Here is an 18,747-nt window from a genome sequence, read left to right as displayed (position 1 = left end):
CGAGTCCAAGCATTGATAATCTGCCTACTTATAGGTAGACCAGGTACCTAATAGCACAACTCAGATTAAACAGGCTTTTTCCACTTTAACTTAATAAAGCAAGCAAAACAAAAACATCGTTACATTACATCCGGCCTGGATCCAGCTCTAGCGTGTAATTATGATTTGATCCATGATTAGTTAATCTTCCTCTATTTACGGAGCCACTAGCCGCCTAGACCGTAGACCGACAAACTGTAATAGACATATCAATTTCCAGCGGTCGGATTACGCTCCCTCCTGGGCATTTAAAACGTTGCATCTACTTTGCCAAAATAACGCCGAGTCACAGATCGCGATAACCACCCCAACCTCCCCTCCCCGAATAATACGTATCTATTAGAGCGTATATATCTCCGATTCGCCAAAGTATTTCTCAAACATGAAGATAGTCGACGAAAAATTCGAGTGGAGAAAATAATATGTATGGCAGCGGTATGCGAGACGGCGGGTGGCAGCGGTATGGGGGTATAGGGGGGCCCCCGCGCGCGTCAGTTCGCTCGCGTAACTCGTGCAGGGAGGACGTACAGCTTGTCGCTAAAGTTTCGCGTGTGACTGACCGTGTGGATTGCTCCAGTGTTGTTAGTGGCTAGTGGAGTGTTGTGTTGGTGTGCAGACGATGCTTGGTGTTTGACGCGGGCATGTATCCAAGCGCGGGCGCGATGAACGCCGCCGCCGCCGCAGCTGCCGTGGCGGCCGCCAGGCATCCGGTAAGACTTCGCCCGAGATCAACCCCGACCCTCAAATTAACGGATATCAAACAGATGTGCCTCGTTTACAATGTGAAATAGTGCCAGTGCTTTGTTTGTGCAACAGTAGTGTCACAAACCGATCACTAATTGATGTGATGTGCCAAATTTGATCTCCGCCGGCAAATAATCGCAAACGCTAAAGTCATTTCCAAAGCTCATTTGATCCTTTTAAATGTGAATTTGGAGTCGACTGACGGCTCCTACTATTGTTATTATATACAAATGGTCCCAAACTGAGAGAGCGGAGAAAGTGTGCCACCACATGTCTCTCTTATTCGCGCTCTTTATGTGCATACTAATTTGCGCAACACTCAAATTGCAAACAGTTAACTTTTTTATGCTTTAGTGCTGTGAATAGGAAAATTGTAGAAAATTTAAAGTGGATATAACAGTGCGCATACGAATCGTTAGGATGTATTTTAGTAATTATCGTGAACCTTGAATAGTTACAACAAAGAAATGAATTTAATATGTTTTTTCTTATATTTCGTACAATGTGTGCAATAAATAATGTTTGTTTTTGTACGAATTCCTAAACCAAAACGGACCCTTCTCCTTTGATCTTTAACGACAAAGGGGCCATCACAGGTACGCCTGTATTATAAACTTTAATACCTTTCAAGTAATTGAAGGGGAAAACTGGAATGATCGCTCCATTATTTTACAGTTTAGTGAAAGTTCAGGTTGTTGTACAGTTTCTTACGCATCCTTCATAAGCCTAAAAACAATTGGTGAAGATTGGGAACAGTCAAATCTTGCTCTTCAAAATACGGCAAATTGTTGATTGATGCAGAAATAACTAATATTGCAGATCTCATTTTGTCACGCCCCGTCAAAAAACAAAATAGAATACAGTACATCTTTTAAAATGCGGACAATGGTAAAACATAGACTGTTGTAAGTATAAAATAAAGCAGAGCTATAGAATTAAGCTGGGGTGTAATAAAACGCCCCCGCTGAGACGGCATGTCGCTACCGGCGCGGCGGTACCGGCGCCCTCACTACCCGGTATTGTTGCTGTATTTTATTTTGCTAAACGGTTCTCAACGAACATTCAAGCTTCCACGAACAGAATGTACTGTTCTAGAGATAAATATTTAACATTCGCTACAAAAACTGCGACATATTTCAACGATTAGATATTATGTTATTTGTTAAATGTCTTGGCCATAAAAGTAAATAAGATAAATAATAAGCAATCTAATTTTTATATGTACTCGTCCAATGCGAGGTTCATTACCCATCTTATACCTAAGTACTAGGCTAGGGGCTAAAGGGTTCATTCAGAAACCATGTGATAATATTTTGTATACCTATTTTTTTAATTTCATGTTGTGTACACAATTACACGTGGTACTTTATGACATTAACATCTACCATCATGAATTCATGATCATACCTACATACATATTTGATATTTTCCGACCTCTCTCCCTACGAAAAGTCACTTTACTTCTAGATGCTAAGGATTCATCCAGAACTCAAGTGACTTTTTGGACGGAGAAAGAAGTCGGAAAAATTTCGTCAATGTTTTCCATAACTATCGCTATTACATTACACATAATGCATAATGAACACTAGTCTTGAAGACATCAATTGTGAAGACCATTATGTATATGTTATAGCCAGGTAGAAGGCCGCTTTCTGATCAATGCTCGTCAGACACTCAATTATCCGTGAAATTACTTCGGCGGATATCGAACCTACCTACCCACGGTCGCGCGGCACTTCATTCTGCTAAGCGATGATTCATGACTGATTCAAGTTTTATATTATATCAGAAATAAAAATAGCACTTACCCTGTAACTTGATAGGTAAATATTGTACTTCTGGTAAAAGCTTTGTGCTTGTTTTTACTTAGACATTTATCGAAATTGTGTGCGAACTTTTCACCCAGATAATTTCATACATGGTTTAATGCTCAGTAAAAGGGGTTTACCGCACAAACAACTGCTCCATTTCTTAACAAAAATATTTATTTTATTACATCGATACGCAATATTAATTAAATAAGATTACAAATATCAAATCAACCAAAACACCGGACGACGACATCCCACCAAACCTGACAATTCTTTAACTTTAATGATCATAAACATCAACCTAAAAATTATGAATATCAGTATAACTACTGTGATGCTTACACATTTGTGTAAAAATGTGTATATAAATAATTTTCTTTGTGGTGACTAATGTAATTAAATCTTAACATGCCCCTCTTTATTCTTCAATATGACAAGTTTCTCATGACATCACCAGAAAAGCGGCAGCTACGTTCCTAATGAGCCATAATTGGAGCTCTTATACGGTCTAATTAGGATGTTACAATTGCCTGCCTGTCAGTAGTTAGTCGACCTACCTGGCAACAGTGATGGTTGGGAGATGTTTACATACTTAAGGTACATACATACATACATACTACTCGTACAATGTATATAAATGATTATCTTGGAGTTGCCGACATATATCTGCTGCGCAAACTTTAAAAGTTCTAAAACATAAGACTTATATTCTAATCTCAAAATATTTAGACTTAATCTTGTTCATATTTTTTTATACTGACACTATGACAAAATATCGTGTCACATTTATTCAAACTTTACTGACGTCGGGCAAGGCCACATATATATCTGAGCGGCCTATGTGTTCGGAAATATCTGAACTAAGCCTCTATTACCAAATAGCTATGTTTGTATATTATGTTTAGATATTTTTGGGCACCTTGGCCGCTCCAATATATGTGATGGCGACTATACCTTGGCAATTGTATGAATATGAGGAATACCTATTGAACTCAAATTAACCTACTTGCCCGTTTATTGAGTCATGTTTTAAGTAGGTACGTCGCGTAGGTCAAATACCTAAGTGTCCCTCTACCGTCATTATGCCAATAAATACGTCGTTTGTTTAAATAAGTTCAAGCATTTGTTCTAGGGTCAGTTCAATTTATAGACACTTACATTAGCGAAAAACACGTGTATTGTCAAGTTATCAGTTTTGGCTTATAATTGTGTTCACAGTGACGTATATATTAAAAAAGAAGTAGGTATATATTTATTACCTTAAAAATGAACCAAAATTAAACCTACTTACCATACCAGATTTGTGGATCTTATTTATTTGACGGCGAATAAGATAACTAAGTACCTAATTGGATAATTTCAATCACAGACTTGAAATACTCGTATTAAAGTAGACTGCGCTTTCGCCTCTAAAAAAAGCGTCGAGGGTGACCTCTGTCCCTTTATTTTTATAGGGCGACTATCGAGTGACAATAGAATGAACGTTGCTACAGCTAATAAGCATTTTGAAGATTATAAATTATACAAAGCTGGCCTAAAACAGCCGAAAGCAAGGCAAAACCTTTAGGCCTGCAAACGAAGCCCGCAAGACTCGTGTTAACCAGCAAATTAACACCAGAGCTGAGCTACATGGAACACTTAATTCAAAGCAACGATCGATCTAACTTGGTTATGCTAATTTGCTTCCGCGACCACAGTCATAAAAATCGTAAAGAAAATTGGACTCTCAGACTTAAGCGTATGGCCGATTTTTGCTATACCCGTAGCTAATTCCGAAGTCCGACGCCAACCGCAGACCGCAGTGCATCTGTGTGACATTCCCCACAATATTTCCCGACGTATCCAGACCACAATTTAAATATCAATTTGCGTTAAAATCGTATGTCATACTACACTTGTAAATATTATTTGAATGGATTATAAAAAAAAACGCGGAAGTGATTTATTTACACGTAGGGGGAAAACATTGTTACTTGTAAACAATACGATTGTCACGAAAATGGCAAGAAGAATAATGTTTGTTTTCGTCACTTCTTTTGTCTGGCGACGATCTCGTGATTCCATGCATAATAATAATAATGTTGACTGCACATAATGCGAAAATAGGTGTTATTTATTAACGATTTGTCACCAGGTTATTTGTTCGAGGCAATTAGCCGTTCATCACGCGATCTCTATTATGAATGATCGTGTACTGAGCGCGGCACTTGAGACGAGCGAGGTCGTATGTAACGGTTGTCTCCCGACGCATAATACTTTTCTGTTCTGAGACAAAAACTGTGTCCGTATTTTAAAAATGTCACATGTGTTTAAAAGCTGTTATAGTAACATGAGTCGTTATTCTATGAAGATATTGTGTGGCGTGTGTCACCGTGCTGAGATATGTTACATACGTTCGCGACTCCCATACTCACATGAGTCGTTATTCCTTTGGGAGCAGCACAATAGCGGCTGCCGACCGTTCCCACGCCGTGTCGGAGGTTATGTTATAAGTTTATTGTTGACAATGCTGCCGAACCATTATGCGGTATTTCTGAACTAACTTTATGTAGGTATTTACTATTCATGGAGTTAAGTGAGAGAATTTAAACCTCTTGCTTATATGCTTACGATTACCGATATTATTGATTCTTTTTTCCTGGTTGGTAGAATTTAATAGGTGTGTGTTGTATCGTTTAACATTTTATTAATTGGTTCCAAAAAATAGCGTCTTAAAATAATAAAGCGTTGATTGTACATTTAACAAAATTATAAAAACTGTAACTTATTTAATTTCAGGCATTTTAATTTACTATATATTATACCATATTTTAATAAATCTGAAAGATAAATATAAGCACATGTGACATTTAATCCGAAAATGCGGTTTTACCCTCAAATTTAGTCACTAAATGATCTTGTTATCTCTGAATCTGATGTACAACATATTCTATTCATGTTAAGAACCTCCAGTTTAGAATATTTGTTTAGTTCCGTATTTACGTGGGTAGGTGACGATAATGTATGACGAACTTGATAAGACGCTCTTAACTTATCAAGGTACGAACATGTTTGCAAACCGGCTTGTAATGGATCTTCTGATTTGCGGGAATCGTTAACAACCTACACCGCAGCACTTAACGTAAGATCAACATAATTAACTTAAATTAATCAAATAACAGATTAAATGATAATTGTAATTGTACTAGCGATTGCGATGGCCGGATTGCTCGTATTGACGTTACACGCAATATAAGAATTAACAATTAAAATGCAATGGCAATTTGCAATTAATGGCCATTTGTAACAAATTCTACCTAACTCGTAAATAGTCTAAAGTTTCTTGACCAAAATTTCTTAAGTAGGTATATCCTGAATGTTTTTTCTGTAATACGTCATGTCGGTGTTTGCCGCGTCATTTGTAGTCATCGCCCGAACCTCGAGGTGAGGAGAGCTGTTTGTCAAAGAGCCTATTTGTCTGTTTTCTCGAAATCCGTGTCGTCCCACTGCGTCAATATTTGAGTGACGGCATTACCGCTACATACCTACATACAAATTGGATCTTCGTATCCAAGTTTCTTTAAACATATCATGCGAGCAAACAAGCATAATTCATATGAAACTGTGTCATTAACGATTATTTTGGTACATTTATATTATAACTCGTTAAAGAGGGTTATCGTGTTGATAAGTGAAGTGCTTTGTGAGCTTGAGTCAATGTTCGTCCGAAATAATTCCTGACATTCGTGGTGATAGCGTTATCAGTGAAAATAAACTCAGCATTTGGAGTAGGCAAACAGTTTGTAAGCGTCGAGATGCCGCTGCGTTGCCGCTACGTAAGAGAAGCGGTTACATCACATATATACCTACGTACGTAGCTGAAAATGACAAAAATCACTGATATATTTATAGCATTTTAAAAATATTTAAAGAATTCTAGTTAACACCGTTCATTTTTACACGTTACGCGAACATAAATTAAAAAGCGGCCAAGTGCGAGTCGGACTCGCCCATGAAGGGTTCCGTACCATTTATGACGTATTAAAAAAACTACTTACTAGATCTGGTTCAAACCAATTTTCGTTGGAAGTTTGCATGGTAATGTATATCATATATTTTTTTAGATTTTTCATTCCGTTATTTTAGAAGTTACAGGGGGGGGGACACACTTCTTTTCACTTTGGAAGTGTCTCTCGCGCAAAACTATTCAGTTTAGAAAAAAATGATATTAGAAACCTAAATATCATTTTTGAAGACCTATCCTTAGATACCCCACACGTATGGGTTTCATGAAAAAATTTTTTTTTTAATTTTTATGACGTATTAAAAAAAAACTACTTACTAGATCTCGTTCGAACCAATTTTCGGTGGAAGTTTGCATGGTAATGTATATCATATATTTTTTTAGATTTTTCATTCTGTTATTTTAGAAGTTACGGGGGGGGGGACACACTTTTTACCACTTTGGAAGTGTCTCTCGCGCAAACTATTCAGTTTAGAAAAAAATTATATTAGAAACCTCAATATCATTTTTAAAGACCTATCCATAGATACCCCACACGTATGGGTTTGATGAAAAAAGATTTTTTGAGTTTCAGTTCTAAGTATGGGGAACCCCCAAAATTTATTGTTTTTTTTCTATTTTTGTATAAACATCATAATGCGGTTCATAGAATACATCTACTTACCAAGTTTGAACAGTATAGCTTTTATAGTTTCGGAAAAAAGTGGCTGTGACAGAATCGGACAGACAGACGGACATGACGAATCTATAAGGGTTCCGTTTTTTGCCATTTGGCTACGGAACCCTAAAAAGTAGACAAATGAAAGCCTTTACAAGAAATTTTAATCCAAGACACCCGATTAAAATTTAAATTCATAAATAATTTCCTATCAAAACAACTAAGGAGGAAGCTGGCCCAATGTTTTATTTAGAACAGTTAGGAAACTAATTATCATACCTTCCACAACGACTACAAATGACAGCTCTCCCGCGCCGTCGACTCATTTGTCACTTTCTAGAGGAAAACAATTGGACGTTATCTAAACAGAATCGTTTCCAGTCGATTCACAGAAGGCCGTTGTCAATCGCCTGTTAGTGCATGCGGTGAAGTTTCTAAGAAAATAAAATCACTTTGGTGATCCCAGCGCTACCATATTAGTTTACTAGTTTTTATTTTATTTTTTCATTACAAAAAGCCGTTGAACATACTTTCAATTCTTTTCCTACTTTATGGCTTTTAAGTAGGGTTTATTTTTGTTTGAATTGAAGCGGAGTTAGGGCGTTACGGCGCCCAGGGCTTAAGTACACTAGTGAGGAGTTCAAATATTTGTGTATTCTTGTTTGATTTGTAAGTGCGATGGTGTTTAGATGTTTACAGAGTCGCTGAACTTGTGTTGGCCGCGCGGACCTCTAATGCTGCTAATAAATCGCTGACATCGATCCACTTTATTTATTCACCGATAGACGGCTAAATAATACGACCTTGTTTTTATATTTGTTGAACGAATTCCCGAAAGTATAGCTGTTCGTAACACAACGGAAATCTTCAACATATAAAATAGCACGTCTACAAAAGGTAAACAAACATGAAAGAGTTGCGGGTAATTGACCAAGGAGTATAGTTTATAAGCAGTGATTGAATAGTCATGTTTCTCGAACCACACGAGGGCTGCCCCGGGCCGCAGTGCTTAAAATAAAACTTGAATTCCGGCCCAATAAAAGAAGTCCTCAGCAGGTAGACGTGGGCAGACAGACGTATTCAATAATTTGAAGTAAGAACACGTTTTTCTTTTTATATCCGTTTAAAACGCGTTCTGTTTAGTTTTGTTTTTGTGAGCGGCCTGCATGCGGGCCTTTCATCCGGGCTCTACACAATACTGCCACTCAAAAACGGTTCATTGTATTTTAATTTGACCTTTTCGGTGATAATTCATGGGAATCTTTTTTCTTAAGCCGAGGGGAACGTTTATTCAGTCTATTATTGCCGTCGATTATTTTCCTTTTGTGATCGTTTTGAAGTTTGAGAATGATCTTACTCGTACTTATGCTATTACTTTGGGATTGAAGTAAGACTGGGTTGCTGTAATAATAGTTTAACTGCGGGGTTATAATTCTCTCATAACATAATGGTCCATTTGATTTCACTGCAGATGCTGATTTTATTATATTCTGGTTTGGATATCAATAGTGTCTAATGGAGATCATTTAGGTATAAAGCATTCACATTCAGTAACAATATAACGAGTTTAATTTAACTGTCGTTAGAATGTGAACTCATGATTTCAAAATTACCGATTAACTATCATGAAAATAGCTGCAAAATATATAATATATTTCAAAGGTTTCATTTCCAAAGGTTGTCTGGAAGAGATGGTTGTGTTAAGCGATAAGACCGCCTTTTGTTACCTAATGTAATGTGTGTTCTTTTTCTGTATTCCCTTTTCATTATGTGGTGCACAATAAAGAATATATTATTATTATATTTATACAGTAATCCAGTTAAATAACCAAATAGCAATAAATTCGGTTCGCATTTATTTACCTACTGCATGATGTTTTCCGTTTTAATCGTGGCAATAAAACTTGGTACGCACAACGTGGAGGGCGAAAGCGAAACAGCGGCGGTCGCGTAGCGGTCGCGCGGCAAACAAATAATTGAATCCAAACCGTAACTTATTGGCCCCAGATAAATCGAAAGGGTTGTTTCCGAAGTATTAAATTACAACCTCATTGTTAATTAAACATTGTAATTACTGATAAGTACACAACCACAGAGTATCCTGGAACTTCTAATTATATTAAACATCGAGTACACGCCCGTAATCAATTTGTTAATCTGGTGAGGTAAACGTGTTAGAATAAACTAACCTTCGATCGGCCCACGTGTTAAGTGAATCGCTAATTATAATCGAGTGTGCACTCGACCTTAGAACGCTAACAGAAACTCTAGTTTAAGGCGAGCACACACGTACAATGTCTCGCGTGACATGTCTCGGCTCCGATATCGTGTCAGACTCGCTATGATATGAACGCCGGCGCCGCCTCGCTACCGACTCAGATTTCTTTTTGCCTTTTGTAATGCCATGTCTGTAATGTAACTGTCGGTTTGTTTTATTCTCCGGTCGTGAGATGTGTACATGGATAAATAATTGCACGCCGAGAGAAACAGAATATAATTGCCACGCGAAGTGAAATGAAAACAAATCGCACCTTCTTTTATAGATCGCTCTCGTAAAATTAAAACAAGTAGCTCGGGGCCGTCGTTACGAGTACATTAAGTGCTGATAACGGTAAACGACTGCTATATCATCAGTGTCCCCATAAAATATTGATGGGCATTGTAAATGTCACGACATTAACGAAGTGATGGAGGATAAGGCGGTGCGGCGTGCTGGCGGGCAGCGGGCAGGCGGGCTCACCGCAGCCACATTCACTAAATTCCCGGCATTTTCCCCGAGCCGATTGTCCGCAGCTCCATTTACAACGTCTACACGCTGCGCCAGTTCCTTTTACGCTTTTATTTACGCTCCTTTTATTATTTTTAAAGTCCGTTTGTTCGGCGTCGGCTCGCAGCGGTTATTTATTTTTTGCCGCCCGCCCGGCCTCCCGGCGACCGTGTGTTGTGTCTCTCGCTTTATTTTTATTTTCGTGCTTCTTATTATGGAGCTAGTTTTTTATTTTGTTTTTACTTTATTACGTGCTCGCGTGTTCGCATTACTTTATTTGTGTTAAGAGGCGAGCGATGTTTTTTTTTCATTAAAGCGAGGCTCACACCGAATTATGGTCATTAAAGGATAATTTGTATTACGATAATTTGGGATGCGTGTAATTTTTGTTTCGTGATAGGAATGTTTTGTCGAGACTGTGATTGATGAGATGTTTTTGTTGTGTCTACTTATAAGTTTAACTTAAACTTGGCTGTCATTGTCAACTTAGTGGCTATTTGAAGGCCTGTTAGCCTTAGTTTTTCTAAGGCCTTATGTAATTCCTTGTTAATTATTTTTCTAATGTAAAATCTTCTTTTCCAGGGTCCCCCCCAGCCCGGGCAACCCATCAAATTCACGGTGGGGGAGTCCTGTGACCGGATTAAGGAAGAGTTCAACTTCCTTCAGGCGCAATATCACAAGTCAGTATTTATATTTACTCTTCGTAAGCTATTGAAGTCGACATGATATCACATGATTATATAGTAGGGTACAGATCTGGTTGTACAAACATTCCCAAAGGGCTGTGACCTTATAAATATGAGTGATCTACTGGAGTGCAATAATGTTCTGAGAAATTTCGGAACCGGGTTATATTAAATGGGTTTGAAACAATGGCATAAATTTCAAATTATAATAAATATTTGTTTCCTGTATTCACTAATTCAATTTCAAAGTTTAAGGCGCAAGCAATCCAAAAAAACATTTTTATTCAAATCCATCGATGTAACTGGATTCCAAGTAATTGCCCTCCACCGATCTTCCCTCCGCATACGAGTTGCCTGCGTAAGTGCAGGAGCGCCGTAAATGTCATAATCCCACAGAAAATACTGTAATTAATCAACTGTGAACACTCCTTGGCTATGACTTGCAAGCTTACACTATAACTACCCGCACGAACGTAAGACATACCGACGTGCATAATTATATTTCAATTCGCCGTCGGCGGGCTATTATGGCGGCAAAAAACCGACATGATTATTAAAGTAATGCTTTGTTCGCATCTGGCGATAGCGCGATACGATGCTAATCATTGTAATTAAGACTCCTCGCGCGAATATATTATGCTTCATGTGGAATTAATTTACATGTGTGATCTCTGTGAGAATTTACATGTACAGTCCCCATTCCTAAACAACATTTTGTCACTTTTAGCAGATGTATTATTTAACAGATTAGTTCAAATATTTTTAGGTATTTTTTATCAGTGTTTTTGAAGAAATCATTTGCAATGTCATGTTCCTCTCAATTTTAGTTGTGAGGAAAAAATTGTGTTGACATTAATTTTTATTCATATTAATTTAATTAACTCAACTACGCTGGAACAAAAATGTAGAAAATGTACCTACCTTGTCTGGTTTTAAGTATACGAACAAACAATCAATACTGTTAGTTTAACGAATGATATACTTTTTAGTCATCCCTAATTCCCGCAGGAACCTAATGCTTTATCCACACCAACGACAACTATATCACTTAAGTATCAGAGGGTAAAAAATCTCAACAGAGATTATCTCGGAATCCCTGTCAACAGAGATCCAGCTACCTGCCTCACAAAACCACCCTTCGTTACTTATCTTTTTTTCTATTGTCTAGCAGAAAGAATTATCTATTTGTTTACATTGAATTTCTGACATAAAAATAACGATCACGTTACAATATGGATCAGAACATAAAACAGGTGGTAAAGGGCTTACGTAAGATAAACTACATTTCATTTTGATATTAATAGATGTAAACAAAAAAAAACATGTGACTTGGTTATTAGGTCAAAGTGCTCCAATATTTTGTTTCTGTGGAAGAACATCTTTGGCCATAAGATTGAGTCACGTGGTTTTTAGGGTTCCGTAGCCAAATGGCATAAAACGGAACCCTTATAGTTTCGCCATGTCCGTCTGTCTGTCTGTCTGTCTGTCTGTCTGTCTGTCCGAGGCTTTGCTCCGTGGTCGTTAGTGCTAGAAAGCTGAAATTTGGCATGGATATATAAATCAATAAAGCCGACAAAGTCGTACAATAAAATCTAAAAATTTAATTTTTTTTAGGGTACCTCCCCTACACGTAAAGTGGGGGTGATTTTTTTTTTCGCTTCAACCCTAGAGTGTGGGGTATCGTTGGAAAGGTCTTTCAAAACTAATAGGGGTTTTCAAGAAACATTTTTTGATAAAGTGAATATATTCGGAGATAATCGCTCCGAAAGAAAAAAAAATGTGTCCCCCCCGCTCTAACTTTTGAACCATAAGTCCAAAAAATATGAAAAAAATCGTGGAAGTAGAGCTTAAGTAAGACATTAAATGAAAACTATAGCGGACATGATCAGTTAAGCTGTTTTTGAGTTATCGCAAAAAGTTTTCCCTTCATAGTAAAAAGACTTACTTTAATTAGGTACTGATTATGCAAATTTGCCTATTTGTTTAACTCGGGTGAAAGGTACCGTTTCATCCCTTGGTTAACAATTTACTATACTTTAAGCTCCAGTTTAGCTTATTGTAGCGGAAGAGTAACTACGGAACCCTACACTGAGCGTGGCCCGACATGCTCTTGGCCGGTTATTGATTATTGAAAAAAGCCAGACAACACTGTTTAAATATAAATATGTATCCCTAAGCTACTTAATATACTCAAAGAATATACTTTGGATAAAAAACCCTCGTTTCTTTATAAATAATATAAACACGATAAATATGAATAAAATAATAGACTACTGTTTTGGTAAATCGTAATAGTTCATCTGTTTACTATAAACATTTGTTTGTTCCAGTTTAAAATTAGAATGCGAAAAGCTGGCTAGTGAAAAAATTGAAATTCAAAGGCATTATGTTATGGTGAGTTAACAGCTAATGTTTCTTCCCTCGTTTTCGAACGAATCGCACTACAAAATTAAAGGGCATTAAAGACTTATCTGTTCCAAAATTAATCTCTGCCACCCCCAACTGAGAACTTAGTTGTAATTTCATGCTTTTTGATTTGAGTAGCGAAGCGTTCCACATAAAATACTCAGTAGGTAGGTTACTCTAGTAGAGCATACGCGGGAAAGCTTGAGATGTTTATCAAATGATACATCATTGTTTTGTCATTCAAGTTTAAATTAATTGTCCCCTTCGTCACCCGCATGCCCGTCAATATTGTTCTATCGGATTTGACCGTTCATTTGGTCACCCTCTTCATAATTTATTTGGAGATTATTATCGTCCCTCTCAATACCCAAAAAATATATGGGAGTTATAGCAAACGTGCATTGAAGAACAATTTATTGAGACGTAGGTATGCTAAGAATAAGTAATTGTAGCACCTGTGATTTAAACACAAAAGTTTTTGGCATTCGTTAATCCTCAAATGTTCGTTCCATTCAGTTATGAATCACGATTAAGTGTTGCCAAATCGCTCGCAATTTATTTTAATACGCTTGAGAGGAAATTTTTGTCAGTATTTTTATGTGTCGGGAACACTTCTGGCGGCGGTCCAAGCTGCGCCGCGGATGTTTAGTCACTCGGCTCCTATAATTTGAGGAACTTATCTGTGCCAAATGCTTCCCATGTCACAGCTCGGACGTTTAACATTTTTAACACTTGTAGTCGAATCTGTTAATCTGTATTTATGTTTCAGTACTATGAAATGTCTTACGGCCTCAATGTGGAAATGCACAAGCAGGTATGTGCTATTTTCGTATTTTGTTTTAGTTTTATGCAAACACGCGGTGGCGGTTCGTACTTGCGGTTATTATTATTTGTGCACGGCGAGAAACTAATTTATGTGAGTCATGACCCTTGCCTATGTGATAAAGACTAGCCTTGCTATTTGCCCCCACAGGAAAACCTCTGATCTGATCTAACACCTTTAGATAGTAACAGTCTTGCATCTCGGTTTCAAATCGATAACGTGCTCATTCACAATGAATCCGATGTTGATTATTCTTTATCACAGATTATTCTTTTATTTGTGTTGCGAGACTACGCTTCCCTTTAATTTTATAATGGATCAGATTGAAAGGCAATTTGATAATCAAATACGTAGTTAAATATGACAGATCAAAGTTCAAAAGCCGACGAGTTAACGCAAGCGTTAATCCGCACCGCGACCGCGTCCGGTGTACTGAGACTACTGAGAGCTTTAACGATAATGTTGCTACATTCCACGCGTAATACCAACATAAATGCAACATGAAAAACACAGACCTAGAACAAATTTCCAAAGTAAAAAAGTGTGTTATTGCACTGCTTGTTTGTTGGATAAATGTTGTTTGACGGCGCTCGCTCCCGGCGTTAGGGCGGGCCGGCGTTGACATTTCGGTTTTTAAATTAACAAACGTTTTCCGCTGAGCGCTCCGTTATTTTTTACTATGCTGACTTTTTCGACTAAATATTATTGATAGTAGAAATAATAAATTGTCTAACAATTGATGGCGGTTAGGCATTTGTGTTGTGACGCCATTTATTCGAATGCATTATTATCAGCGAGGGACGCTCCCCCAAGCGAGACTAAAGTAGAGACAATATATCTGTGAGTTACGAGGTGCTTGCGACTATTCACGGGAAGGACTCTGGGGTTCACGGGGATTCTAGGGTTGCTTAAATTATAACTGTATACATATTACACTACGAAATGGTCATAATTTCTAACTTAAAATATCAATGATGATATTGATGATAGATCATCCATAAATATTAAAATAATTTTGACTAAATGAGAACTGATAATCACTATCTTATATGTATAACTTAAATAACATTTAATTAATTTATCTACCAGACATTTCAAACCAAACTTTGCGCTCAGTTACCTAGAGGAAAAAAATGAGGTATTCAAGATAAAGATTTAACTACTTTTAAGTACCTATAATTACAGTCGCTCATTCACAATTTGTTTAATTCTTTTGATATATCTATGGAGCAGCATTTGAATAGTCTCACGAGTAATCCTGCATATTTGTAGCAACCCTAACCGCAGTTACAATAGCTATCGCAACGAATGGATATTATGCAGGGGTTCTCAGCCCTCGGGGCCAGGGGCGATCCGTAGGGGCTCCGTGGTAATCTGTTGATTTTACGCTCGGCCGGCCGACACGCTCCGACCCCGCTTTTTAATAATAACCGTACTTTAACACGTCCTCCAGACGGAATCAAAGCCAATTTACGTAGATTCCACGACACATATGAACCGGCTGTGATTTTGTTACACATGTTTTCATAAGTATGTTTCATTTTGGTTTTCCATGGTAGGCCAATCGTAAAATATAAATAATGATGGCAACCGGCTTGTAGGCTGTTTATTTTTATATATCTAAGTATATTTGGAGGTAGTGTAAATTGTAAGACGGCTTCTTAATACTTGTATAATAGTACCTTATAGGTTAATCACACTTGAGCTTAAACCACAAAGCAGCACATTAAGGAAATCATGTCGCTTATATGTAAAAGCAAGATATTCATATCAAAACCAGAAACTTTAAGACCTGTTTGAAACATAAACCAACGCTGTCAGTGCGTGAATATTTGCCGAGGGTCTGGTTTGCTCCGCTCCGGCGTAAGGGTTCTTATTTACAACGTCAAAAGGGCTTATGTAATAGGAATCGCTAATGTTGATACGCCTTTCCAGCCGAGGGGCACTGTTGTTTGCTCCGGACAGATGGCTCACCAGCTCAACGCTTCAGTGCGCTATTTAGCGTTCACTGTTCATTGTAATGGATTATTACATTAGCACTCAGCCCGCTCAGTCGAGCGATTAGAAAGAACCGTACCCCTTCAAGCTTTTATAGCGAGCGTAATCGCACAACAAGTAATGTTTTCTTTTTTGCCCGCCTTTGTGCTTGCCATAGCGTGACCGTGCCGGATTAAGCACTCAAGTCCGAAGCAAGTTTTAGATCCCAAGGTCGGAGATCTTCCTCATAAAGCTAAGTGTAATTTTGTCGCGTCTAAGACGCGTTTTGGCGCGGCGCGGTCAGTTCCCGCGGTCGTGCACGCCCGGCGTGACCGAGTCTAACGCGCGTTTTCCGCTCTTTCTGACGACGACTAATTGCTTAGATTTTCTTTTGTTAGTCGCGGGGCTAGAGCACCGCGACCGTGCCGAATCGCACCTACTTACGCCGTGAATTGATTGTTTCGTCTTTGTGTAGCTGTATCGACACGGAGAGTTATTGTTCCGCGCCGCGAGACATTATTCATGCCGACTGACTTTCACGCTTTTGATTATTGCAGCAGTTTCTGTGTTTATATTTTAGTACGAAGCGAATACTACTAGTAATATTATTTCAGTATTATTTTACTACATAGATTAGAACAACTGATAAGGTGTTTCTGAATGTATATATGTTATCGAACCGCTATTTTTATTACCATGGTTTATTCATCGATAAATTTTATATATGCTGATAAAATACTCAAGAGTCAATAGTTTAATGACCATTAACGGAAGAAATAGAGTGTCACCGATGGCGATAACACAATGAGTTAGGGTAGTCGAAAACGTTCGGGCTCGGAGGAGTTACCCTTACGCTCCAGTGCACACTTTCGCCACCCTTCACTGACACTCGCTCGTTACGCGCAGAAACATCTTCTTTATAAATACGAACAGCACTCCCAGCGAAACTTTTGTCACACAACACAACCTATGAAACTTGTTAGAATTTAATGCTCATCCCAGTGAACTACAGCATCAGATTCCAACTCACGTACTCGATATGGTAGTCTTCCTACTTATACTGTGAAATATTAAATCGTTTCAGAACGTTCAAAGAGCTCGTAAAAAATAACATAAATCTTCCCTCTGACGACGCAGAGTCAGGTTCGGTATAAATTCAATAATTTACTGGTTATTTCGAATCCATACGCCCTCACCCTCAAGTTGAAATTATTCATAAGCGGGCGGAGGATTGTTTGCTGTTGCATTAGGGTGCACCCGGTCATTGATAAAGCTACTGTTTGCCCGCAACCCTATATCTCTATAAGTTATTATTGTAAAGTGGACTGTATTTTTTGCTTTGCAAGGTGGCATTTGCACTAATCAAAACAGTATGAGATATGAGGTTTTAAGGTATGAATGGGGCTGCACGTGCGATGTTTATAATGAATAACTAGGGCTGTTGAGCGTACCCTGTAATCCCGTTTGTTTTTCTGCCACGCTCTATTATTATCAACAACATGCAAGAGACCGTTGGTCCTATACCTACAATACTGATTGTGAATGGGATTATTAAGATATATACGCAGCTGACAAAAAATAAGATTTAAAGTATTTTTTTTTTGTAGATTTAGCCCGTGACTATATTAAATTATAGGATCTATAACAATAATCAATAATAATTCTGATCTCTATTTTACAATGTTGTATTTAGGTCTATTTACAATTTGCAAAGTCATATCTTTTGATGTGAATGTATATGTATAATATAACTCCGGGTAGAACATTCAAATGGGTTTACAATCCGCAAAAATGTTGAAAGTAACTTTTGGCAGCGTGCTTTATCCAAGAGTGAGCGCTGTGGAGTGTGAAGTGCTCACATCGCAGCGCAGACAGTCGTCAAGGGCCCACATAATGGGCGCTATCTTTCCATCTACAGGCGGATACAGCGTTGTGAATTGTTTAAACGAACGCAACAACTCACAATGAACGCTCGGTCGCCCCCCGCTTTAAAAGCGAAATTATCTCTCCATCTACAGGGTGCGTGCGCGGCAGATGGCGCTTGCAATAAAACCACTAAACGCGATATCGCTCGCTGCCCCTCGCTTTATTATTTGATCGGGGAGCCAAATTAAAGGATTTACAGTAACCCCTCGCAGCGACCCTCGCTCGCCAACAATCACCTCTGTATTAAGTCTAATTGTGTTTTCAAATTCGGCCCCTATAATATTAGGGGAAGCGATGCGCGCCATGTGAAAAAATAGGGCGTTTTCGCCCCACCGGCTTTATTAAATTCGCTCATACAGCGTGCTCTCGAACGGCTATTAGTATTCGTTATTTGCGACATGACATTTGTCAGGAAAGAATGAATAAATTACTCGAACGGTTCCCGTGTAATGTGGTTGAACACTCGTGACTGGTAAATATAGCTTTATTGCTAGTCCAAATCACGCAATGAGTCGACGTAATAACAGAATCGTGTAGTACTCAATGCGCTCTCTAATAACAGTCGATTATCTCAGGTTCCTGTTCATTACTGTCGATATCAATCTCGTGATTGTTCTTAATTTAATTTGACTTATCAAAAGGTTTAGAGGACATTCTGTAGATTATCGCCTCCCGCAGTCGCTGCACGTTTAACGTCATTCTAGTCGTTTATTTATTGCCCCTCGCCGGCGGCGACGGCGCGAAACTAATTACATTGAATACGGCCCTGCTCCGCGGGCGCCTTAATTGCACTGATTGAGACACGGATATTGATTTCGAAACAGTTTGATGATGCCAGCTCCGGTACAGTCGACGGAGATATATCATCATCTACACTCGGGACCGTATTGTCAATGGCGCAAGGGCG

General features: G+C 38.3%; 1 protein-coding gene across 1 annotated transcript in view; it reads left to right on the top strand.

The window, feature by feature from the left end:
* The first annotated feature begins 501 nt into the window (after positions 1 to 501).
* LOC133527073 (protein groucho-like) overlaps positions 502 to 18,747 on the top strand; it is a 73,525-nt gene continuing 55,279 nt past the window's right edge. Inside the window, exons 1-4 of the mRNA XM_061863963.1 lie at positions 502 to 749; positions 10,605 to 10,702; positions 13,039 to 13,102; positions 13,884 to 13,928. Coding sequence (XP_061719947.1) covers positions 681 to 749; positions 10,605 to 10,702; positions 13,039 to 13,102; positions 13,884 to 13,928 — 276 coding nt within the window. The 5' untranslated portion in view covers positions 502 to 680. The remainder of the gene's footprint in view (positions 750 to 10,604; positions 10,703 to 13,038; positions 13,103 to 13,883; positions 13,929 to 18,747) is intronic.

The sequence above is a fragment of the Cydia pomonella genome, chromosome 17 (genome assembly GCF_033807575.1).
Source record: "Cydia pomonella isolate Wapato2018A chromosome 17, ilCydPomo1, whole genome shotgun sequence".
Taxonomy (NCBI): Eukaryota; Metazoa; Arthropoda; class Insecta; order Lepidoptera; family Tortricidae; genus Cydia; species Cydia pomonella.
The sequence above is the reverse complement of the archived record's forward strand: the minus strand, read 5'-3'. Positions and strand labels throughout refer to the sequence as shown.